Source organism: Eucyclogobius newberryi, unplaced genomic scaffold, assembly GCF_026437365.1.
Source record: "Eucyclogobius newberryi isolate DKJ021-1_F unplaced genomic scaffold, fEucNew1.0.hap1 SCAF_21, whole genome shotgun sequence".
In the NCBI taxonomy this organism is placed as follows: Eukaryota; Metazoa; Chordata; class Actinopteri; order Gobiiformes; family Gobiidae; genus Eucyclogobius; species Eucyclogobius newberryi.
Window position 1 is genome coordinate 5,743,699 of NW_027315846.1, and position 19,219 is coordinate 5,762,917.

The 19,219-nt window shown below is 40.0% G+C and overlaps 2 protein-coding genes across 2 annotated transcripts in view; both read left to right on the forward strand.

Moving 5' to 3' along the window:
• Positions 1 to 11,134, forward strand: part of apoba (apolipoprotein Ba) — a 67,095-nt gene extending 55,961 nt beyond the window's left edge. The window contains exons 25-29 of the mRNA XM_072458258.1: positions 510 to 8,081; positions 8,157 to 8,268; positions 8,727 to 8,759; positions 9,005 to 9,191; positions 9,960 to 11,134. Of these exons, the coding sequence (XP_072314359.1) occupies positions 510 to 8,081; positions 8,157 to 8,268; positions 8,727 to 8,759; positions 9,005 to 9,191; positions 9,960 to 11,132 (9,077 nt within the window). The 3' untranslated portion in view covers positions 11,133 to 11,134. The remainder of the gene's footprint in view (positions 1 to 509; positions 8,082 to 8,156; positions 8,269 to 8,726; positions 8,760 to 9,004; positions 9,192 to 9,959) is intronic.
• A 3,581-nt stretch (positions 11,135 to 14,715) lies between these two features.
• Positions 14,716 to 18,715, forward strand: ldah (lipid droplet associated hydrolase). Its single transcript, XM_072458162.1, has 6 exons — positions 14,716 to 14,845; positions 15,005 to 15,139; positions 15,830 to 15,999; positions 16,507 to 16,747; positions 17,399 to 17,481; positions 18,391 to 18,715. The coding sequence occupies exons 1-6, from the start codon at positions 14,716 to 14,718 to the stop codon at positions 18,577 to 18,579; spliced, it is 948 nt and encodes a 315-aa protein (XP_072314263.1). The 3' UTR covers positions 18,580 to 18,715.
• Positions 18,716 to 19,219: the final 504 nt, after the last annotated feature.

Here is a 19,219-nt window from a genome sequence, read left to right on the forward strand (position 1 = left end):
AATACTACCGACAACGCTCTCCTCTAATACTGGGACTCTATATATGTACAAACAAAGTAAGCTGTACAATATTGACCTTATCGATTTTAAAATAGCATCACAATTAAGGATCTTGGAACGTTGTACATTTTGGATTCTATGGGCGTAGGGACAAAATATATGCTTAAAAGAAAATTATATACATTTGAAATAACATATTTGACTTCTGAATGAATAATTCAAGTCAAATCTAGTAAATGTATATAGTAGAACTGTTATTGTGTTATTTGTGGTATCAAGGGATCAGATTATTTACCAAATTGAGTCATGAAATGGAGACGCTATACATACCATATTTAAAGTAAGCTTCAACTAATGTGCTTAAAGATTTTGGGATGCAAACAAAAATTAAATTACTCAACTCAACAAATGAGGGATTACACCGACATCAAATATTTAAACGCAAAAAGCAATTAGGGTTAAATCAGTAGTTATAATGCAAATTCACGTTTTTTTCTGTTTTCTTTTAGGCACTGGCATGGTTACTGGAAGCGCAGACGACAACCTGAAATACCTCCTGAGCAACACATTCAACCACTGCCTCATCGACACCAGCTTCAGCGCTGTCGAAACATTGCACGTTACCGACAAAATCAACGCGAAAGCCGATTACAAGGTCGAAGTGTCAAGTCCCCTAGGCTTTGAGATGACTTGGCTCAGCACTGCCCAGTCAATGTCCACACTTGAGCAAGATCAGGTTTCCGGTGATGGGACAGTGGATGGAAAACTGAAACTAGGATCTCACACTTCTGATGTCACCTACACTCAAAGCTACAACATCCGTCCGTTGGATCGCGAAGGAAAGGGAGAGTCAAGTTTGGTTTTCAATTGCCCACTAGGTAAACTTCAAAACACCATTCAAGGAGTGTACGCAAACTCTGAACTGAATATCTTCTCAAAAACAAATGCTCTCGACGACACGTTCAAGCACATGGCCGAATTGAAATTTAAGGACGCTCAGTTGACGCTGAAATGCAACGGGATGGCCACAGGAATGGGCAAGGCACTCAACAACAAAGTGGAGATTGGTGTATCCGATCAAATGGCACTTTTTAAGATGGAGTCCCAAGTTGATGATTCAAAAAATAGGCTATATTCGCTGCTCACTGGGGCTTTGGATTCCCAAGGGTTGGAGATAAACTCAGAAGGCTCACTAATATCCGAATTAGGGCGTGGATTACACAAAGCTTCCCTCACGATAAATGGAAATGGCTTCGGGACAAGTGGTACGAATACTATTCAATGTAGTCCTGTGACAATTGAGAACGTCTTCAATTGCGTCATAGATGGCAATGGAGCAACGATGTCCACCAAAACCAAAGCAACGCGCGAAGAAAGTAGAGGTGAGCTTAATATCGATGGACAAGTCACATCTTCTGAAGCTACGCTACAAGGGGTTCTGAAGGGGCAGGCGTTTGATGGGACCACAAGTAACAACATGAATATCTTATTGAACCGAAAAGGCTTGACTTTTAATGCGGATTCAACGGGATCAATGAACCAAATGAATACAGAAAACAGCCACCGACTTACCCTTACCTTATGGACCTTAAACCTCCACTCAAAATCCAACAATTTCATTTGCGAAGATGTCCACTACAAGCAAGATACAAAGGTTAACATGCAACCATTTGTTGCCACCATTGACATGACGAATGATCTGAAATTATACAAGTTAGGTCTGAACAATGAAGGCCATATGAAGCTTCGACCAACTAACTTAGACCTTAGCGGAGATGTAATGGGGGTGTACGGGGAGGATAACACCTTCAAACATGTCTACGAAGGGAATTTTGCAGGCCTAGAGGGTGCGGTAAAATACAGTACATCTGCAAAGGCGATGGAGACCCAACTTAGCCATAATTGTGACTTTGAATTTGCCGGACTTTCATCAACAACAAAATGCGAAGCGAGGGTAAATTCTCATCCACTTCGACTAGACAGCACCTTGAAAGTCATGGCTCTTCCCTTTAGTCTTTCTATTGATGGACTTGTCAATAGCGACGGTGAAATTAGACTACACGGGAAGCACACCGGACAATTGTACAGCAGATTCCTATTCAAGGGCGAGCCGCTATCATTAGCCTATACATCCGACAACCGGTTTTCGACCACACATAAGCCCAGACGAATGGCAGAGATCACAACTAATTTCGACAGCAAATTGGAAGGTCTGATGACACCGAATAACCAACTTCTAAACTGGAAATTGAAATCCAAGCTCAACAATCATGCTTACAATCTAGATTTTAATACGTTCAACGATCCAGAGAAGATAGGAGCGGAGTTTGCCGGAATTGCGCTCACAGACCTTTTGAGTAAGCTGACCAAAGACAGTCCCGTTGAGGAGGAATTTAGCATGTCCGGGTTTCTTAAATACGACAAGAATTCAAAATGCCATATAATTGAGCTGCCATTCATTGAAAGCTTTCCGGTGGCTTTCGAACAAGTCAAGACAACACTTGTTCAAGCATTAGAATCACTTTACAAACACATTAATGATCTAGATATTACTTTGCTTATATCGGATTTCAAAAAATGGCTGGCGGAGTTGCCAAAGAAGGTGGGCGAATTCATGAAAGAGAATGATCTGGAACGCCATATAATGCTCATAAACGATAACATTGATTACTTAATGAATGAGTTTTCAGTCACTTTGGAGGATTTGGAGAAGGCAGCGATGAACTTGAAACTTAATCTAGAAGAGGCCGTGACAGACATTGCCACAAAAATCAAAGACTTACTCATCACGATCAAAGATTATGTTGAGTCTGGAGAACTTAGGGACAAGATTACAAATGCCTTTCAAGAGACTGGAGATTATCTATGGGCTTTCGATGAGAAGTATGGAGTTAAATTGTCTTTGGTGAAGCTTCTTGATGCTATTGAAGATATACTGAGACAGATTGATTTGCAAAAACTTACCGAAAGCAGCACCGCATGGCTAAAGGATCTTGATGCACAATATGGCGTAATGGACAAAATTACAGATCAACTATCTGAACTCAAGCAAATAATTGACAACTTTGATATCAAGAAGTCTTTTGAGGATTTGAAAGATTACATCTTATCATTAGATTTGGCATCGTATATTGATCAGCTTCAATATACGATACCTTATTCGGATATAAAACGTGTGATGGACGATATGAACGATGTCATTGTTAATTGGATCGACGAATATGAAATCCCACAAAAACTCAATGCAGTTTACACTTACATAAAAGACCAAATACAGAAGTACGACCTTGATGACAAATTTAAAGAATTATTGGGTGGGCTTGATGATTTAATTGACAACTTGAAAATTGAAGAGACGGTGCAGGCCATTGTAGACACAATCAATCAAAAAATAAATTTTGATTTTGCATACAACAAAATAATGGACTTTTTGGAACACATCACAAACGCCCTTAAAGAAATTAACTTCAAGAAACTGATTGACGGCCTTAATGATAACATTGCTAATTTGATCAAATCAATGAAGGAGTTGGACTATCATATGTTTGTAGATGAGACAAATAAGAAAATTGCGGAGCTTGCCATTGACATAAATGAACAAATTAAACTTTACGAAATTGTTGAGAAGATTGAAGCAGTGAGAGAGTACCTCAGAGAGATCCAGAATTCGGTCTATGCCTATTTAGACGGACTGAAAAACACTAAAGTGGCTGATGCTCTCGTTAAATTGAGAGATGTAATTGACACAACATTTTACAATGACGTCAAACTAAAGGCACTAGATGTTCTTGACGATATAAGTCAACGGATTTCAGATATGGACGTTATTGATGAAATTACAGTCTACCTCCACAGAGTAAGTGAATTCTACGGAAATACTGTTGAATTGATCTCGACAAAACTGACTGAACTGATTGACAACATCGCTAAATTGTTTCAGGATGGTGACGTTGCTAATACAGTAAACACAGCCATTACTGAGGCTTTGAATGCAATCAGAGAAGCTGAGATTAAAGTACCAATGTTTACGCTACCCCTTACTGATCTCGTCGTCCCAGAGTTTTCTTTCAATCTAAACAAGTTAGGTGAAATTAGCATACCCGGCCAAATTACAATCCCGGAGATTAGAATTTTGAGCACATACACCATCCCACCTTACACGATTGACTTTGAAGAGATAAAAGCCAAGATTATCGCATTCATAGGTGAACTCAAAAAGCTGGAAATCCAATGGCCTGATCCGCATGAAATCTTTGGAGAGCTAAAAGTATTGTACCTTTTCGATTTACCCGACTTCACAATCCCAGAAATAACTTTATCCGAAATCAAATTACCAACTATAACCATCCCGAAAATGAACTTAAAGGCCTTTGAAATCACAATGTTGCCCATTCCAGAGATCGAAATGCCAGAAATCCCTAGCAAAATTTGCATTCCTGTTTTTGGCAAACTTTACGGAGAATTTAGAGTTAACTCGCCACAGTACACTCTTACAACAACAGGCAACATTGAAAACGCGACAACCACTTTGAAAAATCCACTGTTTACCGCCACACTCACCTCTCAGGCTACCTCCACATTTAAACCGCTTGAATACAATCTTGAATTCGATGCCAAGTTGGAAGCACCCAGGATGAAGAAAATGTTATTCGCGGAAACATTCAAAGCAACACACATGGCGTTTTCGGTCGATCACGAAGGACTGCTTACCCTGACAAGCGCGTCCGCGGAAGCAACTGCAAAGACGAGCGCCAAAGCCACGACTCCAATTTACACTGCCGATTTGATGAACAATATTGTCCTTACTCTGAAAGGTGGCATTTCTGCAACTTGTGGCACAATGTACAATCACAACTTGGATCTTCCATCGCTCGAGTTTTCAAGCCTAGCAAACCTCAAACATACGGGGGCGACCACTTTGGAGTCTGAAAAAGTATCTGTTACAGCGGAAACAGATGCTAATTGTAAGTGGTCCGTTGGCGATTACTCTGATGACGGCACTCACAAAAATAAACTTGATTTCAACGTCGACCTAAGCATAGCCAAGCTAACGTATGACGCAGACACGAACGCCAAATGTTTCAAATCGAAAGAATCATTGATGGTAGAATCAGTTTTACTAAGCCATACTATCGTTGCTGCTCGAAGTGAAATGGATATCCCATCTATTAAAAAAAGTGTGACCGCTTTGGATGCAGAAGCTAATGTCGGAGATTTAAAAATAACCATCATTGCTACTCATGACTGCGAGTATACCGGAAGTCTTAAGGGTACTGAATTAAGTACAATGGATTTCAAGGTACATCCATTTGTGATTGTTCTCGATGCCAAAAACAAGGCAAACCTAAAGATTTTCCTTCCTCTTAAACTTACCGGTAAAATGGACTTTCAAAACGACTACAGTTTCATGTTTAACTCAGAGAAACAGACAGCAGGTTGGCTTGCTTTGGCTAGGTTTAACCAATACAAGTACAACCACAATTTTGTAATGGAAAACAATGCCACAGATATTTATTTGCAAAAAATGATAAACGCTGAAGCAAATCTTGACTTTTTGACGGTACCACTGTCCATCCCTGAGATGACGATACCTTATTTTGAAAAGAACACCCCAGCTATTACAGACTTCTCTCTATGGGACCATGCTGGACTCAAATATTTGCTTCACAGCCCTCAACAATCGTTTGACATTAACCTGAAACTGCACTACTTTAAAAACCCCGAAACACATGTATTGGAACTGAATCTTGAGCCTTTTTACAGCGCAATGCGAGACAATGCTAATGTCCTTCAAGAGCAATTTGAAATGTTGAGAGACAAAATAGTTGGCCTACTGAAAGAATCCCACGGCCAAGTCAAGAAACGCTATATCAAGCACAAAAAGGACACATCCAGTATACCTCCAAGAATAATTACCGTCCCAGGATACAAAATACCAATTCTGAACATTGAGGTTTCTGCATTTTCAGCTGAATTGCCTGCCTTCAGCTATGTAGTGCCCAAAGAGGTTAGCACACCTAGCTTCAAGATCCCAGCGCTTGGTTTCTCCGTGCCATCTTACACACTTGTCTTACCCTCTTTGGAGTTGCCGATCATTCATGTTCCAGAAACTTTAAGCAAGGTACAGCTGCCAACGTTCACATTCCCAGATCTGCCAAACATGATTGAAATCCCAGCTTTTGGTAAATTTACTCTTGACTTTGCGTTCAAGTCTGCTATGATTGCCGTAAACGCCAACGGCGATCTTGTAAAAGAGCCGGATATTGTGGCTCGATTTACTGCTAACTCCGTGTCTGTTTTTGAAGTTTTGAACGCCAAATTGGATGGAACGTCAAGTTTGACCAGAAAAAGAGGTATCAAACTAGCAACTACCATCACCTTTGAGCACCAGAATGTTCAAGGTAATTACGAATGCGCTTTTAGCCTCAGCAAGGTGAGCATTACTTCCTCTATTGCCAATAATTTAAAAATTAGCATGCCATTCCTTAATTTAGACTATGATCAAGCTATCGATGGAAATACCCAAACAAAACCAACTGTTAGCTCAAAGAATAAACTCAAATATATGTTCAATATTCCTGTGATTAATTCGGCGGGTAAAGGAACTCTTGACATGCAGTCTGAACTTGAAGCTCTTAGCTCCTACATTTCGCTGGACACCTTAACGCAATGCAAGTCAGACATCACTATAATGGATGAGTGGAATTTCGCTCAAGACATAAAAAACAAAGCAGCTTTCTTCCTCAGCGTGAATGTCCTTCGAACAACTGTTACAACTGAGCTTAACTCTAATATTGAAAAACAGGAAAAGCTGAAACGAAGCACCGGCGACAACGTAGTTCACGTCGACGGGGTTGAGAATTTTGCTCTGGAAATTTCCTTGAGACGAATGTTCGCAACTTTTGACTATAAGCTCAACAATCAGGCCAATTTTGAGTTTTTCAACACCGACGGAAATCATGTAGTTGTCACGGAATTAGATTTGGTTCCTCTGAAATCGTTGAAAACAAAAGTGGACATCGACCTAAAACAGCCGAGCAGCTTGGGCCATATTGGATTTATTCGTAACGTTAACCTTGCCATCACCTCTGAGAAACAGCAATTCTCTTGGATGGCAAAGGAACAGATTGCTTCTTTCATTCACGCTTGCAATGTTGTCATGGCCAATGAAGAAAGTGAAGCTCGTATGGACTTGAGTGAATCAGTGGAAGGGCATCTGGCTTTCTTGAAATCAATAAAGATCCCAGTCTATCAGAAATCCTTGTGGGACGTGCTAAAGTTTGACAGGGTAACTACCATGGACAACTTGCAAGTGCTCAACATATCATCTAGCGTTGTCATTACGAAATCAATTCACGGTCAAGAGTACGGTTTAGGTTATGGACTTTTGGAGGAAGGAATTACGATCAGAATTCCCCACTTTACCATCCCTGTGCCCCATTTTGTCACACAAATCCCAGCTGCCATCAGAAAAGTGGACATGCGATTCGAGGAAATGGAAATAGCAGATTACGTCACAATTCCTCCGGTTTTGTCAATTCCAGAATTCAACTTACCCTTCACCAACTTACACGTTGAACCATTCGTGTATGATCTCAAGCAATTGGAAATACCCAAAGTGATCACGTCCAAGGCATTTGACATCACGCTTCCCGGTTTGCCAGTAATATCCGTGCCAGGTTACGAAGTCAACATGGAATATCTACGGGAGAAAATGTCTTTCTTTTTGGTCAAGATCCCGCAGTATGAGATCAAGGTGTCCTCTTTCACGCTACCGAAATCAGTGCGCATCGGAGACCTCACTATTGATCTAGATGACGTCAAAAACTCTATTTTGAACTTAGAACTTCCGACCATTGCAATACCGGAACAGACAATCGAAATCCCTGAACTCGACTTGTATTTGCCTTTGAGCGTCTTCATCCCCAACGTCGCCGCGGTCGGTGTCACCTTTAAAGTCGATTCGCCGGTTTACACCGTTTCTTCCTCTGCCGATGTGGAAAAGAGAGGGTCCAACCTCATCGCCGGTCTCAACTCCATCTGCACGTCCACGATGGTCTTCTTGGAGTATGACCTCACCGGTACGGACAACGTACATTACATTTGCTGTTGCCAATAGTCACACGTCTAATATTTTGCAATGTTTGTCCTCTCAGCATCTGCAACACTTGGATTTAACGATGAAACGTTCAGCCTCAAGGGCAATATCGACTTTGTTCACAGTGATGTCAGAGTGAAATGGCAACATAACTTTCTCAGAACGCCAAGGTAAGCGAGACAACAAGTCGCTGCTATTTTTGCTTTACTTTAAAAGAAAAAATGTCCCTCACGCTATTGTTTTTTATCAAATACACTTCTTCTTTAAAGCAGGATAACTCTAAATGTACAATATTGTTGAATAAACATGAGCTGCCACAAATATATAGCAATCAAACACATGTAGTTAGTTACGATCTGAAATAATGAGCCATAAACGTTACTCCCTCTGCACCTGCATGTTTTATTTTACTATAAAAGTAAAAAAAAAGTAAAATGACCACAATTTCTCTACCCGAGAAAACAAAAGGCGTTCGCTAAATATTGGACGCCATAATATTGTTCCGAGTTGATATAGTAAATATCATTACAAGCGTACACATAAGCACAAAACGTTTTCTGTGAATTCAACTGTATTTGTGTGCCACCATAGTTATCTAATCTTTTATATTGCTTTTTTGTTGTGACAGAATGAAACGTCAAGCACCTTCATCTGACCCTTCGTAAGTGCAACAGCCCTCTTCCTTTTTGTTGGTTTGTTTCATGAATATCAGACATACTATAGACACTTTTTGTCTATAGTATGTCAGACGGCAAAATCACGGCCAAAACAACCCAACCCAAACATCAGATCTAGTCAACGCTCTTTCAAATGTGTCCCTTTATAAATCACAACAGCCCTCTTCCATTATGTACAGTAAAAAGCCTTAAATAAACGACTAATATATTGTTTTTTACTTGTCTTTAGCGTGTATTCCCACACTCTCACGGTCGACATCACCAGTCCGTTGTTCGCCGACGTGGGCTACAGAATGTCCGCTCGCAAAGACGGCATGACTGCGTCGGTCTCTTCTCCTACCACTGGTTTCCTGGGACTTCACCTGCAGAGGAGGTCTCCATCCCAGCTGTTTGGGAAACTCTTCATCCGTTACCTGGTAAGACAGAGACGTGGGTTACATAAATGAAAGGTCTTTCTTTGTGGAGGTCGCACGTTCTCCGCCTGTGTCCCGATGGGTTTCGTGAGGATGCTCCACTTTCCTCCGGCGGTCTAAAGCATTCATGACAGGCTAATCTTCCAGTTTAAGGCTTTAAGACAGACCTCGTTCATGATCTGGTGTGGGATCCACTGCTCCTCCTGACGTTTTTCTCCTCTGGTCAAGTCAAATTCAGAGGGGAAAAAAAGATTATTAAACACACTTCTTCTTCCATAGCTCGAACTACATGTGGGAAAGTGTTAACAGAACATGTTTTAATGTAGTTTTAGTCCTCGGTTTGTTTATTTTGTTTAACTTAAAGGCACAGTATGTAACTTTTGAGCCAAAAAATACTCAAAAACAAAAGAAAAGCAATTTCTTTTTCTTTTCCATTTTGGATTGTTTTATTGCACTATAATGTATTAAAAACTGTGTCCTTACTGTGTGTGGGCTTGCATCTCCACAAACCTGACTTGTACACGGCCTCGAGGAACCTCCTGTGGCTTGTTTCCATGGAAATATTGTTCCTTTTGCTATAATATACCACAGTTTGGCAATACAACACCTCTAGCTTCACGGAGCACGTTCCGGCGTGTGGTTTTAATCACGCAGGAGACTCTCCACCTCCAGAAAGTTACATATTGTGCCTTTGAATTATGCGTTAGTCAAATGTAGTGTCTATGATGCATTTAAATATTACGAATATTTATAATTTTGTGTTCGATTCAGGCCACTCCGGAGAAAGACACGGACATCCTGACGCTCAAAGCCACTCTGCGAAACTCCCAAAAGCTGTCCCTGCAGTCCTCCTTCAGCCTGGACACTCTGCGCGACGCGACGGGAGCGACAAAGGATCGGATCTCCGCCGTGACCGAGGCCCTTCTCAAAGTCGCCAACAAATACCACGCCGCACACTTCGGCTTCGATCTCAACCGCGGCGGCATGAAACTTAAAAACACGCTGTCGAACGCCGTGGAGAGAACGTATCACGAGTTTCCTTTATCGTTCGCCGGGCTGCAGGGGTCAATCGAGCGACTGAGCGACGACGGGATGGACGCGTACAGGAAAGCGTCTGACGGACTTATGGCGTTCAACGTGCAAGAGTCGCTCGACGAGTTGCACAAGAAGCTTTTACGGATCAACAGTTACCTTTGGACAAAACGATCGGAGTTAGAATCAGCTCTCGGGAGATACTTAAAGGACTTGAAGTTCACCGTCCCGGGCTATGACGAGCAAGTTTCTGGTACAGACATTGCCCTTAAAATCCGCAAAGTTTCCATCGAAGCCACGGAGAGGGCGATAAAAGGATTTGTGGCTCTATTAGAAGTTGTCGCCGGCTATATTAAAGAAATTGAGTTCACGATACCGGGGACGGATGTCTTTGTAAGCGGGAAAGACATTGTGAAAGGACTGGACGATTATCAAAGAAAAGGGACAGCGGAGTTAAGGAAGGTGTTCGGGTATTTGTCCAAACGGTTTGACGAGTTATTCGAACTGGTGGTGCAAAAGTGTCAGGAGTTGTTCGATTATCTTAGCAATGAAAACAAGAAAGTTGCATCCAAAATCGAAGGTGTTTTTGTTGAGGCGAAGCAATCGTCGAAAGAGAAAACTGAAAGGGCGAGCGGTGCGGTGGCGGAATACAAAGACGCAGCCAAAGAAATGATACACAACGTTTACATCTCCCTCGATATGAACAATGTCAACGAAGAGGTGAAAGATTTCGTCGGATTCTTGCAGTCAAGCTTCCATAACGGACTCAGAAACGGCGTGGATTTGATGTCCAAAGCTTCGGAAAACGCGGCGCCTTATGTTAAAATGACCAATAAAAGAGTGGAAATTGAGATTCCTTTACCGTTTCTGTGGAAGGCGTTTACTGAATGGCCAACGGTATCAAAAGAGTGATTTGAAATAAAGCATCGTTTTGGATATCGTATGTTCCATGTGTGTGTTTGCTGTGTTTAAATGCTATTGAACTGAAGAATTTAAAGACTTTTTAAAATGTAATAATCGTGTTGAAATAAATGTGACTAATATTGATGTCTGGGTCTATATTGAAATGTGATTTTATATTAATTAAACGTTTCATAAACAAAAGTGTTTGTCTTTTACGTTTCAAAGTGTCATGTCATTACGTAGCCACTAGAGGCAGGTTTTCCCCCTTCCCTTTTTACAATAAAGCAGGATATGTGGTTGATTAACAAAACATTTTAACTAAAGAACTGTACTGTGCGTTACTTATACAGCAATTCAAATTCTAGTCTTATCAACACATTTTTCATCTTGTCTAATTTGCTCTTGCCATAAGGCTTCATACAGTCAGTGCTGTTTTAAAACATTTGATTTGACATATTTAATGTTTAAATGTTTTGTTAAATAAAAAACACAAGACTCCACATTATATTATTGAATTCACTGGATTCTGTGCAAATAGGCATTTATTGATATTACTAGACATAAAAGAGTAGGCGATGAAGTGATGTTTTGGTGTTTGAGTTTGTTAAAGAGCAGAGACGGATTAAAACTACTCTTACTTTTTTACAATTACATGGCTACAATTGTACACAGTAACAAGTACACTTTTAAAAATATTCTCAAAAAAGTACAAGTAAAAGATCAATTACAGTAACATGAGTATTTGTAATTAGCTACTTTCAATCTCTGTATTTTAGTTATAGTAAGTAAGTAAGTAAATTTTATTTATATAGCACCTTTCACAGACAGAGGTCACAAAGTGCTTCACAAAACACAGAATAAAACAATAAAAACACAAAAAACTTACAGTTAACAGTTATACAATTCAGGTACTAGAATTAACTAAAAATAAAAGACTAATACAATCGCTGGCTTGTATATGGATAGAAACATGCTTCCCTTTATATTATAACTGCATACGTTTAATAAGCCCATTGTAGTTGTTCTCGTTTTCTGTTTTATGACGTACACATAATGTGACGTAACATTTCAGGTAAATATGTATTTTACAAGACAAAGCTAATTTTCATAAATGTAATGTTGCTGTACTGTGTTGACGCGATTTGTTTCAGAGAATGAAGATTGCGACTTGTTTTTATTGTTGACTTATTGTTGAATGTGTCGCCTACTTTTTTCATCTCTATTCCTAAACGAGCTGTTTTTATTTGCTTGCTAAGTCTATGTACACTGTAACTTCGAATAAACACTATAAACTATATTTACTATGGGTCAAAACATCACAGTTGATCAGAGTATTGGAATAAATACAGCATAAATCATAATATTGTGGCTCGTAGTATTAAAAGATCAAGTTCCTTCTTTCACCTGCAGAGGGCGCAGACCTTCCATCCTGACCAACCAGAGACGAGCATGAGACGAGCGTCGTGACGTAAACCAGGAAGTGCCGTGCGTGGATTTGAAAGACTTCATTTTTTGACTGAAAACTGCCTCTAAAATCAAATGTAGAGTTATATAAAAGATAAACAGCGTTGCATACATTCCCAGCAGGTATTTCGGTTTAACATTTCATGATTATCGCGAAGTATTTACTGTTATGTCACCATAAAATGCCTTGATTTATTGTAGTACGTATGGAGATGCGTTTGTTTTGGTCTATAATAACAGGCAATGCAAGCAAACTACACATATTTTGCTCTTTTTTTTGTAACATCAACGTGATAATTACACACTTAAAACTCTTAAATGTCTTAAAATGGCTTATTGACATTAATTAGGTTGCGTTTTATCCATAATGTGGGGAAATTCAACAGATTTATACCTATTTAGTTAAAAAATTTCCTTTGTAACTGTGTTTTTCTCGGATCCACACGTTGTTATCTCTATTTGGCTTGAACTGAACCTTGTCGTTGTTGATAAAATGTTGAACCTTTGCTCCCTGTTTTGTCAGACTGACGAAAGGAGAAGAATCCCCACTACATTTGAGCTCTTTTCTCCCACATATTAAGCTGTAATATAAAGGTAAGCACTTTCGATCAACATCACATCGTTTTATTAACGATGCACTCTGTAACTTTTCCCGTGATGGCTCCAGGTCTTGCACAATAAGGATAAACATTATATATAAACGCGTATAAACAGTCCACACAACATTGTAGCGCTTGTTTCAAATTATTTTCCAGTTCTGACTATTTAACTTCCACTTATCGGTGCGATATCCTCTTGGAGTTTGCCGATTAATCGACCGGAGCCAGAATTCGATGGGATGATGCTGTTGTACATGTAAATGATAGTTTTACACCAATCTAGTTTGTGGAAAAATAGGTGTTGAAATTATGTTTGAAAGTAGAGCATAGTTTAAAGTGCCCCCTACAGGTCGGGCGACTCGCTGAACTAAAATGCAGTTAAAGGCGCAATGGACGATTTTTCGGCGATTTGAGAACGCAGGTGGAAGTGCGCATGCGCACTCCCCTGTGCGGACTGATACAACACACTCGTGCGTTTGTTTATTAGCGCGACGGAGCGCATCACATCACTTGTCTCCCGTAGATTTCTGTCCACTTCTGCATCAGCTCGAACTGTCTTTCTCCGTCTTCATTTTGCCCCGTACACTGAGGGAACTATATTATGATAGATCCATGCGCTTAGGCACGCGGAAACGTGGGGACGAGCCTGACGCGGCTGCAGGTGAGCGGTAGGTGCGTTTTATGATTGATACGTGGCAGGACAAATGATCTATCCACGCCACGAGGAAATATGATAAAAAATTTGCTGAAAAAAATCGTTCATTCCACCTTTAAGTTAAATGTATTTTGAATTTTGTTAAAAAAATATAAAAATGTTATTACAGAATAGCACATTTTGTAGGTTTATAATTTCACTTCCTGTTTGTACTTGATGACATCACACTAGGAAATTAACCAGCAAACACTGGGCAAAAACTCATCTAATGTCACAGTTGATTTTTTATTTGACAAATAAAAATATATATTATTTAGTTGAATTAATGTTTAGAGAGTCAAAAAAGTTGTTTCTTGGTTCTTCCCTAGTGTGATGTCACTTCCTGTCATTCAAGTTTTCTCCACGAATACGTACTCGATTGGTGTAAAACTATCATTTGTATTTACAACAGGTATAAATACACAAATTAAAGAAAAACATTTAATTATATTATTAATGTCGTTATTAATGACATCACGATAGGGAGACAACTTAACATAAGAATCTCTGCCACTTCAAACATGAATAAATACAACAAAATAAAGCTGTTCTCATTTACTTTAATGGATGTGTACAGTAGAGTTTTTGTAAATTCAACACTATTGCCTATAGTTTTTCCAACTTGACAACTGGAACACAGAAACTGGGAGAAAACCTCACTCCGACCTGAACACAGCATTGAACCTAAAAAAAGAAATATATGGAATAACAAAATATTGACTCTGTTTTAATAAAATGAGTCATCCGAATCGTCGTAGGCACTTTTAAAGATGTGCTTTTCCCTCAAGTTCACATTGTACCGACTGTATCTTCTGTGTGTACTTATATCACAGCTATGGGGCGTTCGGAGACGGACGACATCGACAAACCGAGCACCGAGTTCGTGTATTGCGATGGGGCCATAACCGAGGTGCTCAAATACGGCAGCTGCAACTTACACAACGTTCTCATCCTTGTGATTCCAGGTAATATTACAAGATTACAAGTACAATGTTTGTTCTTCTTTCCAATCAGACCTCCACCCAGTTAGTCTGCAGTGTTTAACTCAAATAATCTTGACATCACTAGCCAATATTATAGCTGTAAACGTCTGAGCTCCGGCGGTTGATTCTTTTCGTGGACAGGTAATCCGGGCGTGGTCGGCTTCTACGCGACGTTCATGCAAACGCTGCACCGGGCGTTCGGCCGCCGCTTCCCCGTGTGGGCCGTCTCTCACGCGGGACACTGCGAGCCTCCGGACCAAATGGACCTGGTGGAAGGTACAACTCTGATGGAGAATATGTAGAAATTAGATATTATGTTGAGGAAAATGACAAATGTTTCTTTTTTTACTCTTTTTTTATTTTTTTTTCTTGTTTTGCCCGTGTTTTAGAGTCTGCACACGTCCAGATAATGATCGTTATTCTGATTTCTGTAGATTTTCTGCCACAAAGGCTTTATCTGACAGGACGGTTTATGGGGAGGGAGAGGGTAAAAACATTCGGCAAATGGTCAAAGTCGGGAAGCGACCCTGAGGTGGCAACAACCACCAACAACGTTTTTTTCAATCAATTGCCATATTCACAATGTCAAGAAAGAATAAACCATTTCTGATTTTCATTGATATTCAGTCAGCATATTTCAGGCTTTATTTGGTCGATGGTGTATTTAAAAAGTCTCGATGTACAAGAGAAATAATCGTTTGACTAGTCGACTACTTAAATAATCGCTTGTGACAGCCCCGGTCAACAATATAGTAGATTTGTCATAATTATCACACTTAATCATTGCAGTAGTTTGCAATAGGCGGAGTCAAACGGCCTGAGACTCTCGCTCCCGTTTTAACCTTGTTTTTCTGCTAAATATAATCTCTAAAAAAAAGTCTCTAAAAATTGTGTCAGTGGAAGTGTCATTTGTTTTGCCTTGAAAGTGCCACAGTACGGCATTTGACTCCGCCCTTCCCTCGGCAGACACGTCTCTAGCGGAAGAGTCGGACGTGTTCGGGATCAACGGACAGATCCAACACAAGCTGACCTTCCTGAGACGACACGTGCCCAGAGAGACGCGGCTCGTCCTCATCGGTCACTCCATCGGCTGCTACATCATTCTGGACATGATGAAGAGGGACCCAGAACTCAAGGTACCGTATTGTCCGCACTATAAGGCGCACCGGACTACAAGGCGCATGAAGCGAAAACAAAACGTTTACCACACAAAATCGCTCCGAGGTCAGTAAGCACAAGCAGAATTAATCCATATATAAGGTGCACTGGTTTATAAGTTGCGCTGTTGTTTTTTGAGACAATTTAAGGCGTTTAAGTGCTCCTTATAGTCCGGAAAATATGGTACTGTGCCTGTTTTTGAGGCGTATACATGATTGTAGTCATCTGGACTCTGTTTCTTTGCAAAAATTAAACGTTTCGACTCTCATCCAAGAGTCATTCTCAGTCCTTTGCTCAAGAGTTGTTTGTTATTAACCTGTGTATGTCGCTCTGCAGCCAGTAGATGGCGCCAAAACTCAGCTAGTGCAGAGGGAAACATTTTAAAACGTACTAACTAAAGGAACTCAAGAGCATGTTTAAAGCCTCATAACAATACAAATAATGCGGAATATCTGCCATTTTAATTGCTTTGTGTTTTCCGTCAGGTTCTGAAAGCGGTCATGCTGTTCCCCACGATCGAGCGCATGGCCCGCACGCCTCAGGGCCGAGCGGTGACGCCGGTGCTCTGCCACCTGCGCTACGTGGCGTATCTCCCCGTGTTCCTGCTGTCGCTGCTGCCCGAGTCGCTCAAACGCGCCCTGGTCGGCCTGGCGCTGGGCGGGATCCGCTCCCTGGACCGAGCCGTGATCCGGCCCACCGTGGGGCTGCTCAGCGGGGACTGCGCGGGTGGGTACAATACTATACGATACCATACGATACGATACGATACACTACACTACACTACGATACTACACTACGATACGATACAATACATTACAATACATTACAATACGATACAATTTTATACAGTGTATAGAATTGTATCGTATTGTATCGTATTGTAATGTATTGTATTGTATTTACACGCTATGAATATTAAGCCCCAAAAATGTTGTTCCAGCTTTCATTTATTGAATATATTGATGTAGTAATGATCGTGACAGGCTCCTAATGAGACAAAAATATAATGTGTTCCATTAAAAAATCGCACATTTTGTCTCAAACTGATCTAAGTCCAGCGCCATGTTAGTGATACAAGCTGTTTTCTGTGTAAATTCATCGTGTTTATAGTCCAAATTAAGATGAACAATGACAAAAAATGTCAATGATTATTTCAGTCGCAGTTTTTAGTCGTTGTAGCCATTGTAGCCAGATGTCACAGAAGGATAAAACACACAGTATATTAAGATTGGATGTATTTTCTGGCCACACATCCCAATCAGAAAGTTTAATGTATTGAAGTTGGTCTAGTTTGATCATCTCTAATTTCACCATTTTCACCTTTTCTTACTCAGGAACACAGAAAGCATCTCCATATATTGTTTTTTTTCTTTTCAGCTTATGCTCTGTACATGGGCGGTCAAGAAATGAAGCAGGTTTTAGAACGAGACAATGCAACAATTAAGAAACATCTAGATAAGGTGAGTGTTAACCAGACACTGCAAGTGTAATTGCAAAATCTATGAAATATTCTTTAAAATAAATGCTTCAAATAAGGTTCCTCTGTAAACTCTTTATAAGGCACTAGTTATTTGTTTACAAACACTTATAAGTCCTTTAACATTTGTAAATGGCTATTATACTTAAACTATTTCATTTACCAAATGATACATGCCGTAAATGCTGTTTTATAAGTGTTTTTAAACTAATAACTAGTACTTATTAACGCTTTATGAATAGTTAACTAAGGAACCTTCATTTAAAGCTTGACCAAATATTGAAATATTTCTTATTCATGCTCTATTTCGTTCCCTCTTCTTTTGTATTCACACTTTCTGGTTCGTTCCCAATTTAGTCCAGATCTAGACTTGGATTGATCCTGTTCTAGTCCTGGTTTAAGAGTCCATATTGGTCTATATTTACTCTATCCATCCATCCATCCATCCATCTTCTTCTGCTTATCCGGGGCCGGGTCGCGGGGGCAGCAGTCTAAGCAGGGACTCCCAGACTTCCCCCTCCCCAGACACTTCATCCAACTCCTCCGGGGGGATCCCAAGGTGTTCCCAGGCCAGCCGAGAGACATAGTCCCTCCAGCGTGTCCTGGGTCTTCCCCGGGGCCAGGAGGCTCCGGAACAGATGCCCGAGCCACCTATTTAGTCTACATTTAGTCCATATTTTAAATATGGACCATAATAGGTCCATATTTAGTCCATATTTAGTTGATATTTATTCTATATTTAGTGCATATATTGAGTCCATAATTAGCCCACGATTATCTTAATACCTGGCGGTATCTTTTGAGCATGGCGGAGCCCCTGCCGCAGCATGGCGGTATCTTTTTATCACACAAGTGACACAAGTGAAATAATAATAAATGTCCTGTGTTGCAGCTGATATTTTACTACGGTGCCACAGACCACTGGTGCCCCGTCGAGTATTTCCACGACATGAAGCAGGATTTTCCGGACGGAGACTTCAGACTTTGCGAGAGCGGCTTTCGTCACGCGTTTGTCCTGGACGCCGGCGCAGACGTGGCCGCGATGGTCGTGGAATGGATCAGCCGAGATTTAAGGACATGAAGTATTAGCAAATATCCATTAGTATTACAGCTTTATTTATTAACTAAACATGTTTTTTTAATTGATTTAACGAGTGAAGATAAAGGAAGTGTCGACCGGAAAGTGTCGGCATACATGGAAATATTTATGAACTCATTTGATTAAAAAAAAAAAAAAAAAAAGATGTATAAAAAAATAATAGAACTGTCTTGTTTTTATTTGCTGATGTTTATTTTTTATTTTTTTAACAACATAAAATATGATACAATGACCTTTTTCACACATTAATTAAAACAGATTGTGATTGAACAAGGCTAAACTTAAAATATATATTATTTACAGTATATAATGGAAACAAGTAGCCAGAATAAACAAAACATGCATATTCAAGCATGTATAAATTGTATAACTAAATAAAATGTATTTCTTTATTTGATTGGGACGATGCATATTAAGGAACACGTGTAAATTACCGTTCATATGCCAGATTATAGCAACGATGTTAATTTACATGTGTAGTCCCTTAAATGACACAGAACAATAATCCCATAACATTATATATATCTGTATACATATATTATTTTCTCTTGGGTTTACTTTCCAAAACAAAAGGTACAAAACCCCCCAAAAATGACTTTTTGCTGTTTTGTTGAAGAATCTG

Excerpts from the sequence above, each read along its gene's own strand:
- ldah (XM_072458162.1), top strand. The coding sequence starts at position 14,716 with ATGGGGCGTTCGGAGACGGACGACATCGACAAACCGAGCACCGAGTTC. Across the intron at positions 15,140-15,829 it reads CCAAATGGACCTGGTGGAAG|ACACGTCTCTAGCGGAAGAG; the intron begins GTACAACTCTGA and ends TTCCCTCGGCAG. Across the intron at positions 17,482-18,390 it reads TTAAGAAACATCTAGATAAG|CTGATATTTTACTACGGTGC; the intron begins GTGAGTGTTAAC and ends CCTGTGTTGCAG.